The 19,778-nt window shown below is 39.2% G+C and overlaps 2 protein-coding genes and 1 long non-coding RNA gene across 6 annotated transcripts in view; 2 read left to right on the top strand and 1 right to left on the bottom strand.

Annotated features, from left to right (window-relative positions):
* Positions 1-18,959, bottom strand: part of Nipbl (NIPBL cohesin loading factor) — a 186,980-nt gene extending 168,021 nt beyond the window's left edge. The window contains exons 1-2 of one of the 4 annotated variants that reach the window (XM_070041039.1): positions 18,889-18,959; positions 15,116-15,212 (exon numbers count right to left, since the gene is read on the bottom strand). The gene's annotated coding sequence lies outside the window, so the exon portion shown is untranslated. Of the gene's footprint in view, positions 1-6,376; positions 6,849-15,115; positions 15,213-18,888 lie in introns of those variants that run through there. The other 3 variants (XM_070041040.1, XM_070041038.1, XM_070041041.1) reach the window with 3 other exon arrangements.
* LOC138840732 (uncharacterized) lies at positions 6,651-9,131 on the top strand. Its single transcript, XR_011376210.1, has 2 exons — positions 6,651-6,689; positions 6,782-9,131. It is a non-coding gene; the product is annotated as an uncharacterized lncRNA (long non-coding RNA).
* LOC138840687 (uncharacterized) overlaps positions 18,332-19,778 on the top strand; it is a 53,538-nt gene continuing 52,091 nt past the window's right edge. Inside the window, exons 1-2 of the mRNA XM_070040953.1 lie at positions 18,332-18,413; positions 18,615-19,000. Coding sequence (XP_069897054.1) covers positions 18,332-18,413; positions 18,615-19,000 — 468 coding nt within the window. The remainder of the gene's footprint in view (positions 18,414-18,614; positions 19,001-19,778) is intronic.

Below are 19,778 nucleotides of genomic sequence, written 5' to 3'. Positions count from 1 at the left end.
ATAAAGCACTACTAGATTACATTCCTACCACCACACAAATTTTTCTTTGAGGATCGATATAAACCATGCCAGACAAAATTAGATTACTTCATAACCAAACCCACTCTTTTCACCAAAAGTTGTACTGCTAGACATGGTGGTGCACTCCTGTAATCTGGGGTGGCTTAAGGCAGTAGAGTGACAAATTAGAGGTCAGCCTGGGCAACAGAGTTAAGACCATTCACCCTCCCCTTCTCTTCAAAGGCAAGATGGTGGAATAGAAAGAATAGAGACATTTTAGAATTAGTCATATTTGTGTCAGACTTCTATCTCTAACACTTGCCAGATTTACCACCCAGGACAAGTTTCTTAAATCTAATAGGTTTCTATTTCCATGTCTGTAAAACAAAAACATTGTAACTTCAGTGGATAACTTGGAGGTTCAAATCATGACACATAGTGTAGTGGTTAAGGCCACCAGGTAAATCACTGGCTCTATAGTACTTTCTCCACTTAGGTGTGAACCTGGAGCTAGTCACTTAATCATTCTGTAAGTGAGTCAGTTTAACTCTCAAGCCAAGATATTGGAGGTTCATTCTTGCAATTTTAGCTGATCAGGAGGCTGAGTATGAGAATGGTAGTTCAAAGCCAGCCCAGCAGGAAAGTCTGTGAGACTTTGATCTCCAATTAACCACCAAAAAGCTGGAAGTGGATCTATGGTAGCCTTGAGCAAAAGCCTTGAGCAAAAGAGCTCAGAGACAGTGCCTAAGTCTTGAGTTCAAGTCCAAGGACTGACACATAAAACACAAAAAGAACCAAAGTCAAGACCTTGAAAAAATAACATAAAGGTCCTGGTATAGTTTCTTGAATGTGAAAAACAATAATATTACATGTTACAAATGTAACAAACTAAACACAGTACCTGATTCCAAAAAAAAAAAAAAAACCAACAGATTAAATTCTAAGGTTTTAAAAACTATACTTAACTCAAATTCAAACCCCTAAAAATAAAGATTCACCACAAAGAATAAATCCTTTTCACAAAGGATTTCCCATAAGGTTGTTATGTAATAGCAACAGCCCTGCAGTAAGTATACCACCTGGAATAAGTATGTAACTTCCCAAGTTGATGTCTTTGAAAAGATCAGTGCTAGCTGGCTACATAAATACTGAAATTTAAAAATACTAGTCATAGCCGGGCGCTGGTGGCTCACGCCTGTAATCCTAGCTACTCAGGAGGCTGAGATCTGAGGATCGCGGTTCAAAGCCAGCCCGGGCAGGAGAGACTGTGAGACTCCTATCTCCAATAAACCACAAGAAAACCGGAAGTGGCGCTGTAGCTCAAGTGGTAGAGCGCTTGCCTTGAGCTGAAGAGCTGAGGGACAGCGCCCAGGCCCAGAGTTCAAGTCCCACTACCGACCAAAAAAAAAAATAAAATAAAATAAAAATAAAAATACTAGTCATATTATAGATTCATTTACAATACTAAAACTGCTCATATACATTGTTAAGAAATAATTCTCACAAACTAAATTTTTTCTCTTCCTTAAAAATGCTTTCACAATTTCAATCAATACTAAAAACGTTGAAGGAAAAAAAAAATCTCATACTGCTTAATACAATTAAAATAGTTAAGGTCTGCTGAATTTAAAAAATATCATAGGAACAATATATAGCTGAATATGAAACTTAACTTCTAAATGCTGAATCAGCTCAACAACCAAGGAATATTAAGATTTTCTAAAACAAATGAGGGAATGGCTCAAGTAGTAAAGCACCTTCCTAGCAAATGAGAGGTCCTGAGTTCAAACTCCAATATTTTGAAAAAAAAATTACTGAAACTAAAAATGTACACCTCTGAGTTCTAAAGAACAAATATAAATCAAATTAAGCATTTACTGATTTTAAGACCTTGAACAATTTTCTAACACTTTCCAGCCTCAGTTTCTTCACCTGTAATTTGTGGTTATTAACTATTTCTACTTCATTGGTTGGCTAAGAGAATTAAATGACATTCTGAGGGACATACTTAACACAATTCCTAGCAAATAAGCCTTTAAAACCTCTTAAGGCAAAATCTTAGTTGGCAAAGCTATATCAAGTATGTCTTTTAATAATACCACTATAGGAATAAAAAGGAATATGCCTTAAAATGCAATCTGACAAAATTCATTAAAACTAACTCCAGATTTGTACCAAAACAAAAATCACATGCAAGAACAAATATCTAAAATTACTTTAATTACTTTATACTTACTAAGGAAAATTATTCTGGACACATAAAATACCCTTTGATATTATGAGGACCTTAAAGACATTTTAAAAAAAAAAACTGCTTTAAACTCAAATAGTAACAAAAGTCCCCCGCCTTTTTTTTTTTTTTACAAATAAAAGAATTTTACATTATTTAATATTTACTAGAAACAGGGGAAAATAAAAGAGTCAAATACCAAACACATATACAAGAGATTAGGATTTGTAATGTAAAATTACTATTTTCATGCCAGGAAAATACAATCAAGAAACAAATATCATCTCTAGGAAGTGTCAAGGAACCCCTTTAATTGACTCACTATATGCATCTATGCTTATCACAAGGCCTCTTTCAAGTTTTTCATAAAGATTAAAAATCGTGCTGCCTATTTCTCTCACAGGAATGAGGTATTTGTAAACAGACTCAGGCTAAAGTAAGTAATTTAAATGCAAAGAATTATGACAATTGCAAGTGACAATTGCTAGAAAGAGAAAAATTCCTAAAAATAATTTTAAAGCGATTTTTAATATCTGTGAAGCTATTAATTCTACTGTTAACAACCAGTAACATACTATTTCTTTTATGCTAAATATGATAAACAGAATCATTTCTGTTTATCTACATTTCTCTAAAATGAATTTTATTTATCCCAGACCTCCCATGACTTAATATGAAAGTAAAATATTAGTTTAAAAATTTCAAATTACTTACAAATTATGCTTTTCCTAAGAACAAAATTAAATAAAATTATGTAAAACTCAAAGCTTTTATTTACTCTTATTTTGAAAAAGTAAAAATACCACAATAGTCTATGTCAAAATCTAACACAGGTGGTTGAGATGTTTCCATGAGAGTTTGATGATGGACTGGTACCAAATTTTAAATATGAAATTAGTTTAGAAAGCCCTAGAAACTACATGTTTGAGTTTGGTAGTCTCATATCAAGCAAAGAAAATGTCCCTTATGAATTAGTACAGCTTTGCACATATTTCTGAAATTAAATAATAATCAATATACTGAACCAAAATTGTTTGGTATTACTACCATAGTACAAACTTTCACTTTTCATTCCTAAAGACACCCTCCAAAAATCTTTCTTCAGATACCATGTTTTTCTTCTTGAAGGTGAACAGTAGTGACTCCTAGCATAGGTTCAAAAACACATTCAGATAACTTTAGTAAACAGTTCAACAGTTTTTTTTTTTTTTAAGGAAGCATCCTATAAACACATCTTAAAACACTAAAAATAGGGGCTGGGAGGATGGTTCAGTGGTAGGGTACTTGCCTAGCATGCATGAGGCCCTGGGTTCAATTCCTCAATACCATGTAAGCAGAAAAAGCTGGAAATCGTGCTATGGCTCAAGTGGTAGAGCGCTAGCCTTCAGTTGAAGAGCTGAGGGATAGAGCCCAAGACCAGAGTTCAGGCCCCATGACCGACACAAACAAACAAAAACACTAAAAATAACTAAGTATTCATATTATATTTGGATTTACTAGATTTTCATTATTTTAAAATTGTTTTCGTTATTAAATCTTGAGATTAAAAAAATAAACCACACTATTGAGATTTCCTTTCAGTCTATATTAAGAATATTTCTCCAAATAGTGTAACTAGAACTATAAAGCTATTGGACTGTTTCATGGTTGCCTCTTTTTTTTTTTTTAAGGGAGAGATATGGTTGTAAAATAACTCACTGGTGAGTATCTCAATCTACATAGGTACAACAGATTTACCTGTATCCCTTAGTAAGACACAAATTGTCTTTTCCAACTGCCATAAAGTTCAAGTTTTGAATTTTCTTCTTTAAAAAGGACCCATTTCATTGGTCTGAGCCAAACAACAACAAAAATCTTCAACTGTACTTTCAAGTAATGATCATGCAATCTTAATGAAAACTAGCCACACCTCTATTACTTACAAATTATTATATATGTAAGATTGGAAAAATAAGATGAAGAAATAACTGTAACCTAATTCCAAAGACTCAAGAAAAAAAATCATATAAAATTGGTATCTATATCACACTGATTGAAATATCTGCATAAGGCTCTCTTTATAAAACTCAAAAGTAAGTTGTTGATGAAAACTAAGAACTCTCCTTTCCAGTATCTATAGTAGTTCATCCCTTGACTTGCATCTCAGTATTTTAAGTAAAAGTTATCAAGACAATCATAGCAACATATAAAGGCCCTTAAACATTTATAATGAAGCTCTTATCCCACTCTATCCATCCCATCCAAACCTAACTCTTCAGATCTGTTCATTTGAACATTCCCTCCCTGGCATGCGTGCACCCCGTACCCTCCCTCCTCCCACCCCCCCATAACTCCCACCCGCCCTAGGCCTGAGGCCCTGTAGCAAACAGTGTATAACAGGAGCAGGCAGCACAAAGACAGGAATAGGAGATTAGTGGGAGGGAGGGAGGCCGGGATTGGGGCTCAGCAGGAGCTTCAGGCTTTTTAAAATTCAAACTGCTCCCTGACCAATACAAATCACGGACACGCTACTGACTACTACACGGATTTATAGCATTAAAAACATGCCTAGTACGTGACAGCTATATTAACTTCACTCTTTTTAACATTTACCGGTATGTTTTCTGCAAATATGGAACAATTTATTGTAAGCAGGATGCTAAACTCAGAAATTATCCCACAAAAACTCATTTTACAGTAACAATAATAAGACACCAAAATTTTGATCCAATGTCGACACCCACAAGTAAAACAAGGGACTTTATTGAGAAGTGTTGCTTCATTTTAACGAATCAGTTTTCCCACAGAGAATATGAAACGAAGTATCAAAAAGTAACTCAGGTACGTACATTTTTCTATGCAGTTTGTCAGACTGATGATGACTTTTAAATTAGTATTTCCCCCACTGTCCTCTTACACCAATTTACAGTATCAGAGCCTCTACAAACAAACTCTAAACACTTAAGTTACTCGTGAACTGGAACTTGTTAAGATCGAAGTGATATTTTTCTCCAGCATTTACAGATACATTTGACCTATTAAAATGACACCTCTCTCATTACACAGTCAAACATCATGGCACAAACAGCCAATGACAATCCTGGGACCACAAGAAGATCTGCCCTGACATAAAAGGATGGCACTTTCTACATTTTTTTTTTTTTACATCCCAAGGATTTTTACGTATAACTTGATTTTTACCCTTTAGAAGAAAACTGATTTTATTCTCATTTCGGCACAACGCTCGTGACATTTAAAACTCTATAACCTCGGACACGTTTAGGTCAGGAAGTACCTGAGTGCTTTATGTACAGTCGTTTTAAATTGTCCTTACATAACGCATACAAATATAAGGCGGCAGAGAAAACCTGTCAAGTACTTCATACTTATCTCAATAAAAAGCCCATGTGCAATACACTGTCAAAATAAAAGCTCTTGGGGGGGGCAAATGTGCGGTGTCTACTATATTATGGTTTTCTATAGTTAATATACATGTGGACGATTTAATTCCTTTTTTTTTCCTTTCCTAAACGAGTCTGTTATTAACTTTGCAACGTCCAAACAAGTTTTGCAAAGAGAAAGAATTACCACGGTCTCCCTTCCTGAGTATTTACATTTGTCTCACTAACTGAAACTACTTCCTCCCTTCATGGGGTCACAGGGGGAAGAAGGGGGGTTGTTTGTTTCACTGGGACGTTCCCCACTCCCGGACCGGGAAAGTTGTAAATATGGGGACGAACAGGGCACATTCGCTGTTAGTTGTATTGTTTCCGCCTCCTCACTAGCTACGGCTCCTCTCCCGGGCGAGGCCTGTCACCGACCAGCAGTCGCTCCGCTCAGCTCGGAGCTCTCCTAATCCCCGAGCTCAAGTAGATTCCGCTGGCCCGCGGCCTGCACTCTCCGTCGGGCCTACGCCTCCCCGGCCGCCCGGCAGGAGCCCAGTCCCCACCACGGGAGCCGGCCGGGAGAGGGTACAAAACCACCAACCACCCGGGGTGGCTGCCACCAGAGAGGAGCGAACTCTCGACTCGCCCGTGGAAGAGACCCGGGGCCGCTGAGGAAGCGGCGGGGAGGGGAGCGAGGAGAGACGCTGAGGACCTGGCGCCGCCGCCACTGCCGCCGCCGCCGCCGCCGCCGCCGCCGCCGAAATAAAGAGCAGGAATTTACCTGGGCGAATCGGCGTCTGGATCCACGGGGAGGCCGAGGCCGCGGTGGCGAGAGACTATAATCCGGGCCGGGAGGGGGGGTGGCTACGGCTCCTCTTCCGTCTCCTCAGTGCGGGGAACATGTAGAGCCGGGGGGAGACCAGCCGAGAAGACAAATCGCTGCTGCTTCTTCCTCCTCCTCCTCCTTCTCCCACATAGAAACACTCACAAACACCCGGCCGGGGGCCTGCGCTACCGGGGGGGCATCGCCACAGGCCCGGGAACCAATCCTCCTGCCGGCGGGGGCGGCCCTCCCTGCGGCTTGGTGGTGTCGGGTGAGTCGGTACCGACGGAGGGAGGGGGGAGGGCGGGGGGGGGAAGGAGCCCTGTGTGTGTCTCTCTCTCTCGTTCCGTCTCTCCCTCTCAGAACAAAATGCCGACCGGAAGTGCAGCTGCAGGAATGACTCCCTCCGCCGGCGCCAAACACTAACAACCACCCCCTCTTCCCCACTCCACTTCCGCCACCGCCGCCGCCGCCGTCACTCCGGCTCGCCTCTCCCGTCTCGCCGCGCCGCTCCGTGCCCGCCGCGCTCCTGAGGGCCGGGGTGCGGCCGGCGGCTCGGCGGCGGCGGCGGCGGCGGCGGCGGCTCCGCTCCCGCGCGCTTCTGCTCTGGGCGTCTGTGGATGCTGCCTGCCCCGTGGATCCTGCGAGGCGGCGTTTGTGCCGCGGCGCTAGGGCTCCGGTTTCTACCCGGGCTTTCTTTTCCTGGAGGCCCGAGTTCTGTTGGAGGAGCGCGGGCGTGCGGACGCTCAGGCCCCGGACGGCCTCACGGGCCCGGGACTTCGGCGATGGAGGCCGAGCTGGGCGCCTGGGAGCTGCGGTCCGCGCGGCCGCTCGGAGGCCGCCCGCGATTCGATGGCGACGGTGCTTGCCCCCCCCCCGCCCTCCCTCCCCAGCGGTGTCTCCGCAGCCGGGCGGATGGATGTATCGTTCACTTCTCCTTTTGAGAGGCCTGACTTAATGGCGTCTCGGTTGTGTCTGTGAAGTTAAGAACAGTCGTTGGACGTGTGAAGACTCCCGGCCGGATCGAGTTGGAGTGGTGTTTGCTTTGTGATGCACTAATTTCGGGAAATCTGGTCGCTGCTGCACTTGCTTTTCCTAGGCGGTGGTTTTGCTTCCCCCGGAACAGTCGGGAGAAGGCCGGTAGGCGACGCTGTGCGTGCGAGCGAGCGAGCGAGCTGCGGGCGGGCGGCGGAGCCGGCCCCGGCGCACCGGTCTCCGTGGGGGTGGAGCCGAGCCCCGAGGACCGACGGCCCGCCGCGGGCCTCGCTCGGGCCCCGAGGCCCGAGCGCTCCGATCGTTGCTTTCCTCTTGTCTGCTGGAAATGCCGAGGCCTTGGACGAGGCTGGAGTACAAAGTGTGATCATGCGTACACTGCTGTGCCCGTTGTATTTCCTTGTTGTGTTAAACGCAGTGACTTCTTCACCCGCAGTTCTGTTACTCTGTATACATTAAAAGGGGGCTGTTCTTCTGGTAAAAAGTGCAGTAGGTAAGCGTCTTTCAGTCATACGGGACGAAATGTGTTATTTAATGAATTCAGCTAATGGCAGCGTTGGCATTTGTGTGTGTGGACTGACGTACTGAAGTTGGGGTGGACATGCCTACAGGTCGGTCATTCTTTTGCCCTAGAACTCACAGTGAGGGTCTAGGATCGTGTCACTCTGCCTTGACCTCGGCCTGGAGTGGCCTCCCGCGCCCTCCCTCTCTAGGGAGGCACCTGTCTTAGTAGCCTTGCCAGTACACCTCTTGCCTGTTAGTCCTTCGGCTGGGTTCTTTCCCCACAATATCCTAGAGTCGGCTTTCTCATCTTCCGAGTTTTGCTCAAATGTCTCTTCGGTGCTTCCCTGGCCACCATGGAAGCTGCAAGCTCCCTTGCAACATTCTAGGAGCCTTTCTTGCATATTTTGCCCTCTCCCTGTCCAGCAGAAGGTAAGTTCCAGGAGGAGAAGGGGTTTGACTTTTCCTCAGTGGTGGTGTCCTACGCCAGAATAATGCCACACAGTAGATGCTCCTGATGCCTCTCTTCCCCTCATTTCTGAACTCCTATCTGTAATATGCTCCTATATAAAGCTAATTTATTTGTATGCTATAGAGAACTTTCAAAGTAGTAAGAACTGGAAAAATATGTAGGAGGAATATGCAAGTATATTGAGTTCTGGAAAAAGATCACTAATAGACTTTTTGAAAGCTCGCAGAAGCCACACCAAAAGTTCAATAAACTAGTGATAATTACCTGCTTTTAGGTTTCTTTAAGTGGGCATGCTAAGGACCAGTGGACTGTTTTATCATCAGATCATATCTATAGTGAGCTTCATTGTGCTCTACTGAGTATAGCAAAACTACCCTCTTTATTGCAAAGTACATGCTATTTTGACTGAACTAAAGTCTGAGAATTTGGTTGGCTTGGCCCAAATCCAGCACTACAGTAAAACTTCAGTAAGTTTTGGGCACAAAAATGTGTGCCAAGCATATGATTCAAAAGTTGCATGTTCTAAGACTACTAGCAAGGCCTTATATGCAGGACCACATATGTCTGCTTTGTTACTACTTAATTATGCTGTCAAGCAAAGGAAAAGCCAGAGAGATTTATTTTTATAGAAAAGGTCTAGTGAAGGCTGAGGTCAGACTTAGTGTGGATATTTTCATTCACTATTTAGTTTGCTGTCTGTTTACATTTACCTGATATACCAATAAATCAACTTCATTTTAAAAACAATTGTGAGAAGTATTATTTCCTAGTGGCTAGAAAAATAGACCTTTAAAACACCTAAACATGGGTTTTACCTATGTTTTTATAAAATTTTCTGTATTTCATTTACTGAGTTTTGGACAAGAAAAGACAGTCTTAGGAGGTCCTGAGTTCAAACTGCAATACTGCTCCCTCCCCTTAGTAAGCCTTAATTACCAGTAAATACAATTAATAGTGTTTAGTAAATCAAATTGTTCATTTTAAATTTGTCCATCAATTTTAAGAGTGTCTTTAATATGTACATGGCTCAGAACGCTTTTAATTGTTTCAAAATACTAATATTTCAATTTGCCTATCGAAGCACCTATCTCCCTGTATACTTTCTGAAATGCTACTGATCAGATTGTAATTTTTCATGTCTAGATAACTGCAGCAGCTACACTTTATGGTAGAAAGTTCTAGTGCTACTATGATGTATCTAAATTGTTTTAGTTTCTCTCAAAATACATTGGAGGCAATGAATGCAAATTAACTTTATGGTAGGCACCTCATATAAATAATGAGTGAAAGTAAACAAGGTCAGTGTCTATGAGGGGTTTAATATGTATGGTTTACACCGATTTTTCCGGTTATAGAATCAATTTGTTGGAATACCTAATCAGTATTTCCCCAGTAAATCAATAATTTGCTTTCCTAAATTTAGACTTTATTTATTTTTGAGACAAGTTATCACTATGTAGTTTACCCTGGCCTGAAACACCCTGTGTATCCCAGATTGTCCTCTCTATACTTTTGCTTCAGCCATCCTGGGCAAGGATTGAAGGCCATCACTACCCTGCTGGCTCCTAGTTAAGATCTTACATAGAATCATTTACTCTAATGGTGGTATTTTCCTTTCTTCCCTCCTTCCCTCCCTCCCTCCCTTTCTTTTAATAATTGTCTTCCCTAACACTATTAGTGTTTTTTGTTCTTACATTTTTGAAACATTTACATCTAAAATTAGTTGATCTATGCTTTAACTTGTCAAATTTAGATGAAGAATAGTCCAAAACACTGTTGAGCCAAGCCAACATTGCCTATCTTTGCTTTAAGGAATGAGTTGTCTGACTCAATTTTATTTGCTGGGAATATTCCTAGATCCCATTTGCATTTTTGATTAGTGAATGAAGTACAGAAGACTTAATAAAACATTTTAAATGGGTTTTAAGTGATATCTGTGTATGAATTGGATTGCCAAAAATTGGTACAACTGACAGTTATAAAGTTATTAAGAATTTTCAATCTTCAAGATAAATACACAAATTTTACCACAAAATCATTGGAATTGCCTGCTATCCTTTGTTAGTTATAAAATTATCTCTAACCAGGCACTAGTGTCTCATACCTATAATTCTAGCTACTCACGTTCCTAGCTGAGACTTGAACATTGCAATCCAGAGACAGCCCAGGTGAAAAGTACTTAAGACTCTCCCAAAAAGCCAAATTAGAGGTATATCTCAAATGGTGGAGTACTAACCTTGAGCAGAAAAGCAAGAGCATAAGGACAGGCACAAAAAAATTAATAAAAAATCTCTAATAGGAACAAATTTTTAAAGGATAGGGAAAGTGTAAAAGACAAATACTGTCTGTATGTTTCCTATGTTATATAGTTATGTGCTTGTCCCAAAACTTGAACTCAGGGACTGGGGCGCAGGCCCTGAGCTGCTTTTTCCTCAACAATAGCACGCTACCACTTGAGCCACAAGTTCTATTGGAAATGGCTACTAAATTATCAGACAACATTCTGTAAATATGTTCTTGTTACAAGGTTTTAAAGTTCCTTAATCAAATTTGTGGTGCTATTTATGAAAGTTGAATTCAATATATTTTCTCCAATTTTGCTAAAATTAAAATTTTTCCCTCAGTACCTCATTCATCTTGGCCTTTTATTCTTTGAATAAGTTTTGTCCTTTTCTCCCATAATTAATTAAATAATAATTAATTGTCCTTTTCTCCCATAATTAAAAACTTGCTTTAAAGTTACAGATTTTATTCCATGAAATTTGTTTGTAATCCTGACCTAACTATGGTTTATATTTTTGTGTAACTATGTCTTTCTTATATCTTTAAATCAGTTACCAGTCACAAGTTATATATACTACAAGTGTCACTGAGCACTACATAGAATAGGGCAATATAGAGAAAAGGAAATGCATTGCTGCATATGATTTCAATATAAAGTTACTTGAGGTAATAAATCTGCATGAAAGCTGAATCTTGGAACCTTCACACATGCTAGATGTGAACCAGAGAGTTAAAGTATACATGTATTTCAATGCCAAGTTAGAGAAGTACCAGTTTAAAATTATTTTACCTATGAAACCAGGATACAAGTTCTATTAAAAACTTAAAATATCTATAGTAGATATGAAGGCTCTTTTGCATAGATTTGCTTGTAGTCCAAGTATCTGATTAGACTACTGTTAACTAGCTCTTTCTTGGTCTTATTATAAATTATTAATAATTTAGTGTGCTATGGACTAGCATTTAAAATACAGAAGGGGACAGAAAGTATGACTACACTTCAGAATGTAAAAATATGTGTCTTAAAATAGACATGCATTTTGTAAGTCTGTATGACATGGATACAGCAAAAATAAAAGCGTGAGTTTTTATTTTTTTAACTTATTTTTCTTTTATTACCTTTTTAGCAAATGGGAAATCAAAAAAAATAGAAAGGAATTAAAATTTTCTGGTGTCTATGAAGTAGTGAATTGTAGAGGAGATGTGAGAATATTTTTGAAATCTGATACTAGTTTCTGGAAGGTAATCTTAAGGTGAAGTGCCAGAAATAAAATAAATTGTTGGCAAAAATGTGAAATATGGAGGAGGAATTCTTTTCCTAGTGGATCTATATTGATTATATTAATGATCTATTTAGTAAATTTTCTAAATTATTATCTGATACAGCAAAATAATAAATGTGAGGCAAAATAAGATTATTTCTGCCTATCCCTATCTTTCAACTTCACAACAAGTAAATACGTTATTAACTCATAAGAGAGCAAAGCAAATTACCATCTTTTACAGAGTAATTATAAGAACAAGTTATACCTTTAAAATATATTTTTAATCCTCCTTCCAAAAATTAAAAAAACTTTGAAAAAAGGTTTTTCTCCTAAAGCATAACAAGATAGTTGGCTCTCATTTGCTATCAAACTCATTCTATATACTTAAATAAATGCATTTAAAATATGTGAAATTTAAAAGGAGGCTTAAGAGAATCTTGTACAGAATTAGAGAAATTATATTGTATGAATGGTATGGAGAAAAAAATCTGTTCAAAACTTTAGGATAAGGATTATACTGCACTGAAATATCTTAATACAATTTGAACATTTCATTACAACTTAAGCTTTCATTTCTTTTTCATCGTATATACTATGTGTAGAGTTCAATATAATCTTATGAGGTATTTTTAAAGGCATTAAAAGATTTCTTCACATTTCAAGAGATTAAAGCAGGAGAATCATAACTATGATATACTTTTGTTTTGCAACTGATTCTAGGGTCCTTTTGATGGTAGATATACGGGTCCTACCTTAAATGAAACCTTAGCTAAACACAAAATTCACCAGAGAATATGACTGCTAATTATTGACTCAAAGTTTATTCACCCCCAAATTTTCATCAATGTAATACTACTCTATTACCCTAAGAAAATAATTATAATGTAAGCCACCAGGGGGAGCTAAATCAGTTGTGAGGTAGCTGGGAGAGACCACATGACTTCCTGTTTTGAATTTAACTGTTATAGCAGCTGTTCTCTTTTTCCTTTAGTATATTAAAAAACAAAAAACAACAAGCAAAGGGGAAGGTTACCAGATATCAAATCTGGATAGAGTGATGATTTAAATTGTCAGTTATCTTGTTGTAAGCAAATTAGAAACAATATACTTATATCAAACTAGAGAGAGCCCAAGGAAGAATATTTGACATAAAAAATAATTCTTTTAAAACCAGATGTTAAAAATAAGTAAAACATGTAAACATTAGGATTCTGATGTTTTTCTTACTATAGGTAGTGAACTGTGGATCAAAACATGCAGAAAGTTTACCAGCCATTAAGCAGAAGAAATTCAGATATGTAAAAGTAGACAACTATTATAATCTAACATGGAAAAACAAACAACTTACAGCCATGAGGAATCACTATTCAGCTATAACAGCGAACATTTCTTTGTAATTCTGTGTTTATTTAAAGCTGATACTGGATTCTAAGTAGGCACATTTAAAAAGTTCGGGCCAGGCATCAGTGGCTCACACCTGTAATCCTAGCTTACTCAGGAGGCTGAGATCTGATTATTGCAGTTCGAAGCCATCTGGAAGCCAGCCCGGAAGCCAGCCCAGGCAGAAAAGTACAAAAAGCCAGAAGTGGAGCTGTGGCTCAAGCAGTACATTGCTAGCACTGAGTATAACAGGGACTGTCCAGGCCCAGTCCCGGCACAAATATATACATATACATATATATATATAACGTAGTTACTTATATAATGTTATATGTAGATATATATATGTGTACAGTTTATAAAAGTAAGTAGATTGAACTTTTTTTAAGTTTATATACATTTAATATAAGAAACAGGATAAATTTTAGTAGGAAGTTGTAGTGAAGTAATGAGGTGATTTTTCATTAAGTACAGAAAACAGAATCATTTCCACTCTCCCTTATAAATACAACCTGTTTCCTCACAAATATTTGGAGGACTATAATAACTAATAATTGTATTACTGTCAGCGTCTAGGAGATTCAAAATGTCTGGTAAAATGAGTGCTTTCTGAATGAATATATTGTCTATTCATTATTTCCAAGTAGAACTATAAGAACTGAGTTAATTGCATCAAAAAAAATTAAAAACCAAACATTTATATGTTAACATGACACAGAGATTTGGTCAAGTTTGGGCCATATTTACATTTTTTCATGTGTTTATTCACTAAAAATATTGAACACTACTTCCATAGGAAGGAAATATGTCTTCTTTATGAATTAGGTCAAGTTTTAAAGTTTTATTGGAAGATTTCATTGATATATAAGTAGTCATACAAATTCAGAATGCAACTATTGGCTGCAATTAAATGGTACAAATGCAGTAGTGAATACTGGGGGTAAACTAAACCTCTCAAAGGTCAGTTCTTTTATAATGTCATGTTACAGTGTGGACGTTTATAATATATATATGTGTATATGTAGTGTAAAGTCACTTGTCATGTCAATGATATTCAAAACAACTGATCTCATATTAATCATAATTTTAAAACAAAAAAAACAAATCAACAAGTAATTCTTACTTTATGTGTATCTTTTATTATACAAGTTGTGATTAATGTGGGCTAGTAGAATTGCATGAACAATCTGAATTTTTTAAACTATATCTTAAAATTTGATAATGTGCAAGCTGGGTATCAGTGGCTCATACCTGTAATCCTAGCTACTTAGGAGACTGAGATCTGAAGATTATGGTTCAAAGTCAGCCAGGTATTGAAGGTCTGTGAGACTCATCTTCCAATTAATACCAAAAGTCTGGAAGTGAAGCTATGCCTCAAGTAGTAAAGTGCTAACCTTGAACACACAGAGATAGTGTACAGGCTCTGAGTTCAAGCCCCAGGACTGGTGCGCGTGTGCGCGCGCGCTCACACACACACACACACACACACACACACACACACACACAAATTGTTAATGTTTCCATAATGGAAAAATAGCTATGTCTCCTTTTAAAATTATACTAATAAAGTAGCAATAGCTTCATCATGAACCATTTTCTTAACGGCAAGCATCTTAACAATCAGCCCATACCAAAGCCTAGTAAAAATTCATTTGTTACCACAGTCAACATTTCAAAAATATATATATACATATATTTATCTTCTATAGTATATTTAATATATATAGTATATTTATCTAATTTGTATTTAATAATGTAAGACTTTGTAACAATAAACTTAAAAGGAAGGAAAATAACTCATACCTTGTCTTAATCCAAAGAAAAGAATGATGACATTAGAAAAGGCATCAAGAAAATGACTTCCAGTGAACAAAGTCAGATCTGAGTAAAGAATTTATCCCTAAAAAAAATTAAACAAAATTATCTTTTAGTAATGATAGCTTATTTTTACTTCTTGCCTATCTGTACTTGCCAGCATTTTTAGGATAAATATAAATTACATTAATAATAAGGAAAAATGTTTTCCTTTTTTATATAAAAAGCAGAATAGAAAGGCTGCAAATGAACAAAAAGGCTGTTTTGCAAAAATGCAAAGCTGACTATAGGCCAAATTGTGAATCCAGGTCACTTACCGAAACATTTACCATTTCTCCATCCTATTCATTCTTCCTCTACTCTGTGCTTTATGTTTTATCCAATGAACAAATCAGCCCCACCTCCTCTTACCATTACTCGGTTTGGCCTCTCAAAAACAAAACAATCCTTTGGGTACCAGTGGCTCAAGCCTGGAATTCTGGCTACTCGGCTGAAATGTGAGGAGCACAGTTCAAAGCCAGCCTGGGCAGGAATGTCTGTGAGGTTCTTAACCATTCAAAAGCTGAAAGCAGAGCTGTGGCTCAAGTGGTAGAGCATTAGTTTTGTGCAAAAAACTTAGGGACAGCACCAAGGTCCTGCTCTACTTCAAGCCCCAGTCCTGGCACACACAAAAATAGATAAACACTCAGTGTCTTCTCTAATAATCCTTCTTAATCGCAATTGATCAGCAAATTTGGACCTATTATAAGCAGAATTAAAATGACTTCCAATTAGTTCATTATCATGACATAAGAAACCAATACAGTTTGAGCCAGAGTGCTTGCCTAGCATGCATGAAGCCCTGGGTTCGATTCCTTAGTACCACATAAACAAAAAGCCAGAAGTGGCTCTTTGGCTCAAGTGGTAGAGTACTAGCCTTGAGCAAAAGAAACTCAGGGACAGTACCCAGGCCTGAGTCCAAACCCAGGACTAATGGAAGAAAAAACAAAGTAAAATCTAAAGATTGTGCTATCTAGGAATAGCACCACACACATAATTGGATAGTACATTCCTCTTTGTATATGATGCCTACCCCAACACTTGTACTGCTAGATTAGTAACATCACTTTTACCTAGGTAAAATGTGATACTACCAAGTATCAGATGTGTCGAAAGGAGAAGCCAAAAAATTTGCCTTTTCACTTATTCAGTCATACTTGAAAGTATACCTAATGATTAAAACTCTGTATACATTTATGGTATATTCACCTGCACATCTGTGAGAGGGTGGGGGAAGGGCACAGAATCAGAGGAAAATGGATGAAAAAGTCCAGCAGTTGAGTGCACTGAATATTGATGAAAGTGAACTATGCAACTCATGGGTGGAGATGGGAGAGAATGAGGGAGCAGATGACACAATGTGAAAGGAAATGTACTTATAACCTGATGTATGTAAATGTCACCTCACTGTATATCACCTCTAAAACAACAATAAAGTAAATTTAAGAAAAAAAAAACCAACTCTGTATATATTGCATGAGGTCCTGGGCTCAATCCCCAGCATCTCAGTAAAAGTAAAAACTGGATGTAGCACTTTCTATCCTGTCAAGTCACTTAAACTTTCTAAATCCCAATTCTCTTACCCCAAATTAGAAATAATAGTTGTGGCTAAACCATATAGATAAGAAAGAATACTTGGTGCTTAGCCCATTATCATGCTAAATAAATGCTTATTATTAGGAGGTTTGAATACTGACTTTTACTAGGCAAATTACCCAAAATAACCCGATGTGTCTGTTTTTAAATATCTACCACATAGGATTCACATAAATATTTGGCAAGGATAAGTAATATTTTTAACATTTTAAATGCTTCTTGAGAAAAATTTTAAATGTTTTTCCTCTTTAACTTCTTCCTTGGAAGCCAAAAATTGCCAGTTATCTTTATGCAATTTTTCTGAAACTTTCCATGTTGCTGAAATTAAAAACAAAGAAATATTCTTTACTATGAAATTAATATGCTGTTACTAAAGTATAAGATTGTGTCTTTTTCTCTGATGAATATGATTGGCCCATCACAATTAACAGTAAAGACACAAATACGAACATGCAATTAAAAATCTCTATATATGTCAGCTTATATGTAAGTTATCACAAAACAGTATGAATGCTATAGCATTATTAGTCACTACTTCTTATATGTCCTAGAAAAAATTACTTTCTTTCAGACTTGTTTATTCCTAAAATTAATAGAGTGAATATGAACTTGTGTTTTGAACTATGAGTAATAGAGTGTGAATATGATCAAAGTACCTTATACAAGCATGGAAATGTCAAAATGAAACCCTTTATGATTTCAATTTAATAAACACCAATAAAAAGAATTCATATCAAAATAAGAATAGTCAATTACATTAGTCATGGAATGACAGCATTTTTTACATCTTTGTTTCCAATTTTGTGAAATTATTACTCCCATAATAAAAAGATTGCTAATTCTGAGAAGACTTTAGTTGATTTAAAAGGAACAATTTTGGAAGTGGCACTGTGGCTCAAGTGGCAGAACACTTGCCTTGAGCTGAAGAGCTCAAGGACAGCGACCAGGCCGAGTTCAAACCCTATGACCGACCAAAAAGAAAAAAAAAACAAAAACAATTTTGTGTGTGTGTCAGTCCTGGCTCTGTCTCTGAGCTTTTTTGATCAAGGCTAGCACTCTACCACTTGAGCCACAGCTCCACTTCTGGCTTTTAGGTGGTTAATTGGAGATAAGAGTCAACAGGCTTTTCCACTGGGTTGGCTCTGATCCTCAGATCTACCTCCTGAGCAGCTAAGATTACAGGTGTGAGCCGCCAACACTCAGCTAAGAACAATTGTTTAAAATACTTTTCAAGCCAAGTGCTGGCGGTTCATGCCTGTAATCCTGGCTATTTAGGAGGCTGAGATCTGAGGATCACAGTTCAAAGCCAGCCAGGCACCAAAGTCCCTGAGACTCTTCTTTGCAGTTAACCACCAGAAAACTGGAGCTGTGGCTCAAAGTGGTAGAGTGCTAACCTTGCGCAAAAAAAACAACAACACACTTTTCATATTTTCATTGGTTAAAAGCAGAGGATAAAACATGCTTCAGCAGAGTAAGAAAACCACCGGACTCCCATCGTGCAGTTTTTCATTTCCACAAACTATTCATGTGGGCATCTTAAGTCTCCCCAGCTAAACTGTTTAACTGAAAATGGAAGACAATTTGAATAACCACTCGCCTCTTGGAGGCAGCGTGGAACTGCAGCAGGGGGATAAAAGCCCGGATTGGACGTGTGGGCTCCTCCTGAGCAACTGAAGTTCGGAAGTGGAATTTCATCAGGGTTTTCAGTGGAGCCAACGGAATAAGACGGATGCAGGTGGGTGCTGAGATTTCATTTTCCCCTCATTCCTCTTGCTTCGTTATTTTAAAAACACACAACAAACCCCCTTAACACGGTCAGGGAATCATCGCTGGCAGTAACACCGCTCTTCAGGTAAACCGAGGGCGGGGTTTTCCCCTCCACGGGACCGGCACCACCTCCACAGCCGTTTACACGCTTTGAGAAGCGTGCGTTCACGTCAGTGTTTGAGCCGGCAGCGGGCAGGAGCCTGCGCTCCGGACGGAGGCGGCTCCGGCGCGCCTTGGCCCCGGGCCGCGCCCCCGAGGAACGACGGGCCGGACCCGGGGCTGCCACCGACTGCTACCGTTTCGGAGAAACCCGGCGGAAGAGGGACTCGTCTGTTGTGTCTGGAGAGAGAACCACTCACAGAGACTGGCCGAGCTCCCGTCGAGGAGGGAGGAGAAGACCCTGACGCCGCCTCGGACCTGAGCGGGAAGTTTGGGATCGCACCATTCTCCCGCGGGGTGCTTACAGGAGCGGTGAGAGGATTTCCACTGACCGTTTCCCCTCGCTTTTGCTTAGGTTCTCATCCAGGTCGCCGTACTGTGCTGGTCTCCACTGCTCGCACGTGTGACGGTGACGTTCCTTTACTCAATAGGAGGGTAACTAAGCTAAAATACCAAGGAATTTCCGCCTCCCCCCGCCGCTCTGGGAAAATGGAACGGTCCACGGGCGGCCGGGGTGGAGCGAGCGGCTGGGGGCGGGGCCGAGCTCGGCGCTGTGCCCGGCGGAGCCGTAGGCCCTGCCCAGTGCCCTGAGCGCCGCGTGAGAAGGGGCGGCGTGGGGGGGGGGGGGGGGAGGGCGGGCGGGGTGCGGACGGGCTTGGGAAAGGCCGGAAATTATACCAAAGTGATACAAGTTTTTTTATTTAACAGTTGGCTCTCCCTCATACTTTTAAAATGTCAATAGTGAGAAAAACAGTATTTTAAAATACATATCTAGATCTATTCAGCGTTAGGATAACTGCCCTATAAGGTAGAGTGATGGAAAGGGTGGGATTGCTCGGGATGCTTTATTCTATATGATGACAAGTAACCGTGAAACTAGCCTTGGACAGCTAATGTGTGTGACAATAAAAAAAAAATACACTCGAACTGTAACAAACTATTTTTACCTTTTTTATATAATTGATGACATAAATTAAGTGGATTTCAGTGAATCTTTTTTTTTTTCAGGATAAAGCTGTATAAAGATTGCAAAAATATATGAAGTGGCTTTTTAAAAATGAAAACTTTTTTTTCTGACTTGAATTGTTGT

This window comes from Dipodomys merriami, unplaced genomic scaffold (genome assembly GCF_024711535.1).
Source record: "Dipodomys merriami isolate MVZ:Mamm:240054 unplaced genomic scaffold, mDipMer1.0.p SCAF_30, whole genome shotgun sequence".
NCBI classification, from domain to species: domain Eukaryota; kingdom Metazoa; phylum Chordata; class Mammalia; order Rodentia; family Heteromyidae; genus Dipodomys; species Dipodomys merriami.
The sequence above is the reverse complement of the archived record's forward strand: the minus strand, read 5'-3'. Positions and strand labels throughout refer to the sequence as shown.